Source organism: Austrofundulus limnaeus, unplaced genomic scaffold (genome assembly GCF_001266775.1).
Source record: "Austrofundulus limnaeus strain Quisiro unplaced genomic scaffold, Austrofundulus_limnaeus-1.0 Scaffold115, whole genome shotgun sequence".
In the NCBI taxonomy this organism is placed as follows: Eukaryota; Metazoa; Chordata; class Actinopteri; order Cyprinodontiformes; family Rivulidae; genus Austrofundulus; species Austrofundulus limnaeus.
Window position 1 is genome coordinate 823,047 of NW_013952517.1, and position 10,529 is coordinate 833,575.

General features: G+C 38.4%; 1 protein-coding gene across 2 annotated transcripts in view; it reads left to right on the forward strand.

Annotated features, from left to right (window-relative positions):
- pkp2 (plakophilin 2) overlaps positions 1 to 9,675 on the forward strand; it is an 11,884-nt gene extending 2,209 nt beyond the window's left edge. The window contains exons 2-13 of one of the 2 annotated variants that reach the window (XM_014014491.1): positions 312 to 382; positions 1,316 to 1,884; positions 1,971 to 2,109; positions 2,970 to 3,177; positions 3,580 to 3,757; positions 4,365 to 4,482; positions 4,632 to 4,793; positions 5,282 to 5,458; positions 7,723 to 7,876; positions 7,953 to 8,133; positions 8,264 to 8,339; positions 9,079 to 9,675. In XM_014014491.1, the coding sequence (XP_013869945.1) occupies positions 312 to 382; positions 1,316 to 1,884; positions 1,971 to 2,109; positions 2,970 to 3,177; positions 3,580 to 3,757; positions 4,365 to 4,482; positions 4,632 to 4,793; positions 5,282 to 5,458; positions 7,723 to 7,876; positions 7,953 to 8,133; positions 8,264 to 8,339; positions 9,079 to 9,141 (2,096 nt within the window). In that variant the 3' untranslated portion in view covers positions 9,142 to 9,675. The remainder of the gene's footprint in view (positions 1 to 311; positions 383 to 1,315; positions 1,885 to 1,970; positions 2,110 to 2,969; positions 3,178 to 3,579; positions 3,758 to 4,364; positions 4,483 to 4,631; positions 4,794 to 5,281; positions 5,459 to 7,722; positions 7,877 to 7,952; positions 8,134 to 8,263; positions 8,340 to 9,078) is intronic. The other variant, XM_014014492.1, reaches the window with a different exon arrangement.
- Positions 9,676 to 10,529: the final 854 nt, after the last annotated feature.

A 10,529-nucleotide genomic window follows, 5' to 3' on the forward strand; every position in this document is an offset into this window, starting at 1 on the left:
TATAATTAGTTTTTTTTAAAGCCCTAAAAATAGAAATAAATGGGGACACTAATTGCAGCCTAATGTAGCAAGACAGCAGCTAAAGGCTAAATTTAGCAAAACAGAAAATGATTTAAAATACATTTGGTCTCACCTGTTTGCTCTCTCTCTTGTTGCCTTCTTAATTTCTCAAATAACTTAACGTTTCGTTAGCAGATTATAAAGACAGAGAGCTGCGATTTAATACTGTTCTGTCATAGTTCAGCCACATGTTTATACGAACGCAGCGAGAAACCGTAAACTAATAAGAAACCTTTTCGAACTTGTTTCAGGTGGTGTCAGTTTGCAGAGAAATACAGCGAGAAGTTTAGATGCTGCTGACGGATTTTCATTAAACCCAAAGGTAAAGCACTGTTTTTACAACAATTCCTCAACTTGAATTTGTCACAAAGATATTTATCTTGTTTTTTTATGTTTAAAAATAACCTGAGATAAATTATACTTGTAATATAAGAAGCTAGTTGGATGTGCAGCTCTAAACACGCTCTAACATGTCGTGCATTGTAGTTTGAATTTAGCCAAATGAGAGGGTTAATGGTTTTCTGCTGCTGTTTTGTTGATGCTCAAAATTTCCAAGTCATAACTTTAGATTCACATTGAACTGAAGGTAATTTTTGATCATTTGAAGGAAGTGTGGATCCCCGAAAATGACAAATATATCAAGTCTGATCAGGTGTAAAGTCTTCATTTTATGAATTATTTATTATAGCTACAATACAAAACAGCTTAAACGTTGGTAGTTAAAAAAATGTTGAGCTTAAATCTTTACATCAAAACAAATCCACACATTTTAAACAATGACATTATTTTTCATCGTAGCATATTTTGTGTATGTTTATAAAAAAGTTGAAAGAGTTTAAACAAAATGCTGTTGTGGCTGCGTATGGTTCTTCCACGTGCTCCTACAACTGTTTGTTCAATGTCTTCATTGTTAAAATGTCAGCATGAAAAGTAAATGACACCAAACAGGAGTCAACAGCAGATGAAGGAGTTTGACGTTGGTGAACAAAATTTAGCAAGTTTTTCGTGGCCACTACCCACATAAATACTTTTTATTTTAACCAGAAGTGACATCATTTCAACAATATTAGACTGATCACCAAAAGGGATTGTTGCAACAAAGCAGTAATTGATTTAATTTTGTGCTACATTTGTCAAAAATTATGAGAAAGATTTTAAGCTGGGGCAAGAAATATTGACAATATTTGCAAAATAAAAAGAATAAAAAGAGTTTGTTAACAAAAATAAATACAGTTGTTCTTTTTTCCTCCTTTAGGTAAATGGGTCRAGCTTCATTAGCCGCACCTTATCCATGAATCATGTGAAGAGACCTTCCAGGAAGGTGGAAATGTCTCCAAAACACAACCCAGATTTGTTTCGTAGTGGCCACAGTTACAGCACGTATCAGCACTGGATGAATACAGTCCCAGGACCCGGTCAGTCACACGTTTCCGGGACTCTGAAGTCCTCCGGTAACTCTGATTCATTTCAGCGCTATGCTTTCTCTGAGGCGGCTCGCGGCAAGCGGCTGTCCACACCGAGGACCCTCAGCCACACGCCCTTCAGACAGACCGTTCCATCGGAGTCTGCCTCTGCACGGTTTCAGCAGCACGCTAAGAACGGCTTCCTGAGCAGTCACAGACAAAACACTGTAAAACAGGAAAAACACATCGATCAGATGTTCGGCTYTCCCTGGACCGATGAGGGCTTGATCTGGCCGGTTCAGGTCAAGACAGATGGCCAGAAGCTCAGGAGACTGAAATCATTCCCGCCGGCTGGCGACAGAGCAGAGAGAGGCCCAGAGAGACAACTCAGTGTGCAGCAGAAACAACATCTCACGACACAGTAAGATTTGTGTTCATTCTTCCTGCGTTCAGAATGTCCCTGCATTGCCTTGRTTCATGTCGTGAATGTGTTTGTATGTCTCACAGGGAATCGAAGAACAAACCTCCAGAGATGACGATGAAGAAGGCTGTGAGCCTTTTGATCAGCAGTGATGAGGAGACTCTGATAAAAGCAGCTTACTTCATACAAAACCAGTGTTTCCAGAGAGATGAGGCCAAGATGACGGTAGGTCTGATCTGTCTACCTTCATTAAAAATGTTCTTCGTCCGTATTTACAGAGTAATTAAAGCTGATGAGAAACTTGTTTTAATATTTTGTGTAAGTTTTTTTCTCAGTCTTATTCAGCTCATTTTTTATACTTGTTTTTTGTAACTTTTTTACTTTTAAACATATCTAACTAATTACAAATAGAAATACATTGAAATTTCACCAGTTTCTTCAAAAACATTGTTCTTTTTGAAATCATCTTCAGTATAAATGCTATTTGCTGTTTTTGGTTTTGAGACAACTTTTTTTTATTAACTTCAACCTTTTGCTACTTTTAACTTTTAGCTACTCTGTAAATATTAGCTTGTACCTTTTTATATGCAATTCTCGCACTAATAGTTGTAGCATCTAGCATGTAGCATCTAGCTAAATGTATCAAAAGGCTAGTAGCTAGGCTCAGTTATCCAGTATCTTTTAGCTTCTAACTGTCTTTTTGCTACCTTTAGCTTCATGTTAGCCCATTGACACGTTTCACTGTTATTTTGCTGTGTTTACCTTTTTAGTTAGCTTTTTGTTACTTTTAGCTAAACTTTTGCTACTTTAACATCTCGCTAGCCTTTTACTTTTAGCTTCTAACTACCTTTGGGTTTAGCTAACTTTCTGCTACTCCTGGTCTTTAGCTAGCAATTTGCTTCTTTAGCTTTTAGTCTTCTGCTTCTCATGGCTTAAACAACACAGCTTTCTTCAGCAAGCAGCGTTCAAACTGACTTTTTACAGAAAGGTTTTCATGTGCAAACTAATTAATTTAGTTTGGCTGTTTCATGTCAGCATTTGTCAGTTTGTAAATCTGTCAGTAAATCATCATCTCTTGGTTTCAGGTGCTTGAACGGCAGGGGATCGAACTGCTCCTGCAGCTCCTTAACAACGACAGCGAGGAGGTGCAACGCGCCGCTGCCGGAGCTCTGCGGAACGTCGTCCACAATAACGAAGAAAATAAGCTGGAGGTGAAGGACCACGACGGCATGGTCGTMATTCTGAATACTCTGGCAAGCAGCATCGATAAGGAGACGAGACGCCAGCTTACTGGTCAGTGCGTAGATTTACTGTATATACCCTGGAGTCAAAACAATAAGAAGTAAACCTCATCTGTTAGCATGAAAATAATAAGAAACTTTATCTCTAGAATAGATGGCTTAAATTTTTCCTTCATGCTTTGTATAAAAAGATAGTTCAGGATTTTATATTTTGTTGCAGTTTGCAGTTCATGCCACTAGATACCTCAACAAGCTGCACATAAAAGAAACATACAACAGTAAACGTTTAATATATTTTCTTGTTCTCCTTTTAAAATAATAGTAAAGGAAAGAAACTGTGTAAACATTGGTCCACTTTATKAAATTGTAGCTACAGTTATAACCTGAAATGTGTTTTTCAATACAAAATATTAGAACCAGGTTTTAAAATTTCCTTTCTCTCTCTGTCTCTTAGGTCTCATGTGGAATCTCTCCTCTCATGACGTTTTAAAGGTGTGTTTCCCTGAAAACACAGCTTGCATCTTAACCAAGTCAATCCTGGTGCCCAGCTCTGGCATTTTTGAAGGTGAACACCCAAAGGACGAGCTCCTTGCTGATGCTAATGCTTTCTACAACGCCACAGGCTGCCTAAAGTACGTATCCTAACGTTAAAATACATCTAGATCAGGATTTCTAACCTTCACCCTCTTAAAAAAAACATAACTTATGATCAGCTCAGATCTGAGAGTTTAATCTAGTGATGGAGGCGATGACTAAGTCGACGCCGCAGACTGATAACTTCAGGAAAAACTGAGCAGGGTTCTTTGGAAATGTTCTGTACCATGWTGGGTTCCCAGTAAAGTTACTCCAGCTGTTATGAGCTGATATCATGAATCATGCATTTGCTTTCTAACTTGTTTAGACCTAAAACCACGTGTGTGTTTACAAAGCAGGAGAAAGCCGAAGCAGCGCTCCCCTGGCGACTACAAGCAGTAAAAAAAAGAGAAAGGTTAAATTATTCAACGAGCTTTCTCATCTCTCCACTCGACTAACTTCAATCTCACTGCACCGGTCTTATCAAGTTCCTTTCGAGCTCACAGTGGAGGAAAAAATACTTTCAGTCACTGCTTTTTGCTTTTGTTTGCATTTTACACAACTCCTTTGATTTTAGGTTCTAGTTTTCTGAAAAAAAAAAAAAACACACACACACACATGCTGCATTACCATGATTCTTTTGTGTGTGTGTGTGTGTGTCTGCAGAAATCTGAGCTCTGCTGGCCCAGACGTCCGGCGAACGATGAGGGCGTGTGAGAACCTCATCGACTCGCTCATTTACTACATCCGAGGGACAGTAGCCAACCAAAACACTGATGACAAGGTAACGCTTAGAGGAAGTGTCGTCTACACAATGACGCTGAATACTCACAAACAAGAATGKCTGCTTCACGCTTGTTAAGTGTGCATGTTGAACCAGCTTGCTTTCATCGAAGTGAGTCACTTTTCTTTTCTTCCGTTTCCTCTTTTAAGTCTACAGAAAACTGCGTCTGCATCCTGCGCAACCTGACTTTTCAGTTTTGTCCAGAGATCCCGCAGCAACACAYGCAGCTCCCCAGAGGATCTCGACAAAACCCGCCTCCCAAGCAGACGGGTGTGGGCTGTTTTTCCCATCGCAGCGCCAAAATCACAAAGGTAATCCCCGTGCTCCGTAATCCCACTTTAATGGTTGAAAAGAYCCCCCCCCGCTTGTGATTTATTGTCTGAGAAGGATGTTCATTAATCATGCTTAAGGAGCTGCTTTGAAGGTGAGCTTCCTCCTTTCATTGCATTAGTGGTTGAGGGAAATTAAAGTGAACTGTTAAATGATGGGTTTGCAAGGAGCACCTGCGTCCACCGGAATGTTAGCTCAAACTTTGGCTCCTTCATGTCAGCACATGACTTTATTGAAACCAGTTTAGGAAACAATACAGAAAATAAAAAGGTGGCAACCGCAAAGTATTCAGCTTTAGCACTCTAATGACAGGAAGTAAATAACTTATTATAAAATATGTTGTTTGTGTGAGCTGAGGAAACCAGAAGAAAAGTTTAGTTTGCAAGTTAAATCAGCTCTTTGCTAATGTGTTTGCAGGAAGTCTATAGTGTGCTCCCAGCTCAGCAGCTTTCATTCCTTCCCTGTCCAGGATGTGGAGCAGCAGCGCCCCCTGCTGGTGGCCAATCCCAACCCACGGGGCGCAGAGTGGCTGTGGAGCCCCATCGCCATGAGGATGTACGTGTCGCTGGCGGTCTGCAGCACGCGGCCGCTCACGAAGGAAGCTGCCGTCGGGGCTTTGCAAAACATCACCGCTGAAAATCAAGGGGTGAGACGGGACAGAGATCAGCTCTGGTTGTTTGTAAATTGTTATATTTATAAATTAACTGATATCATGAGTTTTATCAGATCCATTTATTTAGTCTGAGTTGTTTGTTTTCTTCCTAATGAAGTATTTTATTTTCCTGTATTTCTTTGAAATGTGATTGATAAAAGGGATTTTATGTAAATATACCCTTAGCAAAAATACTTGAAGTTAATTTTGACAAGTATACTTGAGTATAAGTTTAAGTATATCAAGTATACTAGGCACCATGTACTTGTAGTGTACTAGAAAGTATACTAATTTAATACTTGTTCGTACTAAATTGAGATTTTTTTTGTTTATAAAAAGTATATTTTAAGTATACTGTTATAATGTTTAGAAATTTACCAAAAAGAAGTATACTTTAAGTACATGTCATTAAATATACTAAATTATATAAAAGTGAATTTCCCCAAGTGTACTTTTATTTACCATGTACACTGATATACTTGCAGTTTACTAACAAGTATACTTCTAGGACTAAATTGACCCACAATAACTTTATGAAGGTATACTCAGAAGTATACTGGAAGTAATATTCTAAGTATACTTTTAGTTTAATCTTGAAAAACAGCGGGTAAAATAAGTATTGAACACGTCACCATTTTTCTCAGTAAATATATTACTAGAGGTGCTAATGACATGAAATTTTCACCAGATGTTGGTAACAACCCAAGTGATCCATACATACAAAGAAATCAAACCATAAATGTCCAGAAATGAAGTTATTTGTAATAATGTGGAATGGCACAGGGAAAAGTATTGAACACATGAAGAAAGGGAGGTGTAAAAAGGCATGGAAAGACAAGACACCAGCTGAACTCTCTCAGTAATTAGAAAGCAAGCCTGCCCCTTGTCAGTGCAAGTTAATATCAGCTGGTTCAGTCCCAAATGATGGCCAGGTATCACACAAGAACCATCTGATGATGGGTAAAAGTAAAGAGCTCTCTCAAGACCTTCACAACCTTATTGTTGCAAAGCATAATGATGGCATCGGTTACAGAAGAATGTCTAAACTTCTGAAGGTTCCAGTGAGCACTGTTGGGGCCATWATTCAGAAGTGGAAAGAACATCATTTCGCCATAAACCGACCACGACCAGGTGCTCCTCACAAGATTTCTGACTGTCTGGTCAGATGAGACCAACATTGAACTGTTTGGATGCCAGAATACACATCATGTTTGGAGGTCAAATGGCACTGCACATCAGCCCAAAAACACCATACCAACAGTGAAGTTTGGAGGTGGAAACATCATGGTGTGGGGCTGTTTTTCAGCATATGGTACTGGCAAACTTCAAATAATTGAAGGAAGGATGAGTGGAAAAATGTACAGAGACATTCTTGATAAAAATCTGCTTCCATCTACCAGGATGATGAAGATGAAACGTGGCTGGACATTTCAGCAAGACAATGAKCCCAAACACAAAGCCAAGGAAACTCTCATTTGGTTTCAGAGAAAGAAACTAAAGCTGCTGGAATGGCCCAGCCAATCACCTGACCTGAATCCAACAGAAAATCTATGGAAAGAACTAAAGATCAGAGTTCATAGAAGAGGTCCACGAAACCTTCAAGATTTGAAGACTGTTTGTGTGGAAGAATGGGCCAAAATCACACCTGAGCAATGCATGCCACTAGTTTCTCCATACAGGAGGCGTCTTGAAGCTGTCATTGACAACAAAGGCTTTTGTACAAAGTATTAGATAAATTTCAGTAAGTGTGTTCAATACTTTTTCCCTGTGCCATTCCACGTTATTACAAATAACTTCATTTCTGGACATTTATGGTTTGATTTCTTTGTATGTATGGATCACKTGGGTTGTTACCAACATCTGGTGAAAATTTCATGTCATTAGCACCTCTAGTAATATATTTACTGAGAWAAATGGTGACGTGTTCAATACTTATTTACCCGCTGTATACTACAAATAAAGCAGTCTGTGTGTAAATGTACTTTCAGTGCACTACTAAAGTTTACCCTGGTCAAAAGTTTAGCATAGACCAAGTATACTTGAACTTTTAGTAAACTTTTAGTACAAGCCAAGTGTAATAAGATAAACATGGTTAAGTATATCTCAGATAAGTACATAAAAAGTCAACTGGAAGTACACTCCTTTTATTATTTTTTTAAGTTGAAAATTAGTATTCTTAAAGGATACTTGCATATACTACTTTGTGCTAAGGGTTAATCCATGAGCAGWTTCTAAATAGTCTTCCTGTTCCCTCACAGACATCCAAAGCCTTCACCGTCCCTTTTTGTCAGCAGGAAAATATATTCCAGCACATTAAGAACATTTTAAAAGGGGCGAGCTGTGATTTACAGAAAACCACCGTCTCTCTCACAGCGAACCTCTCGAACCACAATGAGCTGCATCCTCTCATCGGTAACCAGCTTCACATTCTTTGACGCTCCAACAGTGCTTCTTTTGAATGAACACTAAATGAACTTTTAACTCGCAGCGAGCCAACTCTTGCAGGAGTTACTGGACGTGCTGCTGGAGACCGACCTGCCCAACGAGACGATGACTAATCTGCTCCACGTCCTCGTTCAGCTGAGCAAGACTGACGTGGAAACCGTCAAAGCCGTCCTCAAGCAGGGAGCCCTGAAGAAGATCCTCAACATCAGCAGCAAAGACAACGGGTGACTCAGCTCTCRCCTTTCAACATTTGTGCTTCATTAGCTTCTTTTATTAATCAAAATAGCTCCCGTGCAGAAAGCAAAATTATTTCTGACCCAGTTTTAACCTTTTCTGTCTTTCTTATGGGTCCAGTCAAGCAAGCAAGAAGGCCTGTATTCTGCTGCAGATAATGTGGGACTACCCTGAAATGCGCTCGACCCTAAAGAAGGTGACACCCTTCACATTTCACACTGTGGCGCTATGTTTTTGTTTCTTAGTTAGCCACACCCCCTGAGAAAATGTCTAAAATTCAACAAGTATTGGTATTTGTGGTTTTATTTAAATCATCTAACAAAAAAAAACTGTTGACTCTTTATGAACTAACTTACCCAACGTTGTGTAAAAAGACAGAAGTTTTAGAATTATATGGGTGGTTATGTGAAGATTGAAAAGAAAAAGAGCATCCACGAAAGGCTAATAAGTCTTTACAAGAATGCGTTTATTGTAGCTCAACACTTCCAGTCAAACTTAACTCAAAAATCTACGTCTTAAATTTAGATCTATTATATCTAGAGTATAACATTTTCAAAAGATTCTGAAAACCTAAGAAATCTCAGCAGAGATGGGTATTTTAAGCTAAAACACACTTCTAATTTGTCAGTAATTGTTCATCTTTTCTGTAAATCTTCATCTGATCTCAGTAAATGCTTCGTGATTTAGGACCGTTACCCATTACATGTTTTTGCTTCTGCCTCTCAGATTTGAGTTTCATTAAAAAAAAATTTAAATAAATAAAAATAATCTGATTAATTGTTAGACAGGTGGTCATAAAGTTATGGTTGGTCAATGTTAATTTATCATTGAAGAGGACTCTTGTTCATTTAGAGAATGAATAATTCAGATCAGAATTCAGATTTAAACAGTCAGAGCTCTCGTATGGTATTTAACATTTTTCTTGATCTCAACAGAGTGGCTTCAAGAAATCACATTTGGTCAACACAAAGACGAAGAAGGTTTCAGAATCATCTTAAGTAACAGACTGGAACGTCCCTGAACACCAAAGCTGTGCCACGGTTTTTATTGGGATCAGCAAAAAATAGAAGAAAACTTATGGAAGTAATGTTTACTGTAGAGACACTTTGTAATTTTTTTTTTTTGCTTGAAGTAAACAAGCAGATTTTCCTTTTTTCTTTTCTTTTTTTAATAAAAATTCTGGTAGTTAAACTAACAAAGTTAATTTAAAGAGACCTATAAAGCACTTTAGTTACTGAAATGCATTAAATTCACTGCCACGGTGCGTTATGGTCTGAAAAAACTGACATATGAATGTAGGAATTTTAGGAAAAGTAGCGTTTTTGTGTCAAAGATCACACATGAAAGTTTGAAGTTTTGTTTTTATTGGCAGCTCAACGGTTAAAAACACATTTGAAGCAGTTCAGCACTATACATTTCATTTTGCAGAATGAAGTAATAAATGAAAGAACAGCTTTTTAAAAAAGCAAATGAAATGTCTCAAACTGATGTATTTTAAGTGTGACATTAAAACCAAGTATTGTTTTCAGAAAGAAATTGTTTTGTGAATCTTGTAATTGTAAAGATTGCGTTTTTCTCCCCCCCAGTCGGTCGCAGATCTTTGGCTTCTCTGTTCATTCGTCAGGCCTTTCAGTGACGCTCAGGCCCCGAAGCAGCGCTGCCTTTGTAGGTTCTGGCAGGGCGAACTGCACTGCGGTAAAGCTGAGGTGGGGGAGGAGCGAGGGGCCGATCAGCATCGCCCCTCCAGGACGGGGCTTTTAAGGTCAGCCACGAAGGAGAGACACCAGCTAGTTGACAATATTTCACAATTTTATTGCAACAGAAACGATTAAATCTCTAGAGAATCTGCTGAAAGAGACTAGAATAAAAAGGGGGATATGACATTAAATATTAGTCCTTGATCAGTTCTTTTTTTTATTATTTAAACAACCAAGTCCCCCCAGAGATCCACTCCGTTTAATGAGGCTGATCTCAACTGGGAAATCTACAAAGACTTCACTCCCTTTGGTTAACTTTAGCCCACAAAGCAATTACCAGTGGTCGTCTCAGTATCTCAACATAGAGCTTATCCAAGAAGAAAACTCTCATTTTCTATTTTTTTTATCAAGCTGAAAGTGCATCTTTAAAGAAAACGTAAAAATAATCAATTATTTACAGCCGTTTGGGAGTTGCAAAACTTTATCATGTTCTTTGTACGTTAAAAGTAGAAATATTTACAGTGGATTCAAGCCTATATAACAGGGCTATTCAACTATGCTTGCTATTGCGGGTTCACAGTTAATGCAGGCCAACAGCACAGGGGCCGAACATCCAGCAATTAGAGTCATTATGTAAATAAATCAATTATTATATAGATCTGTTACCTTTGCAATTATAATTATTTTGC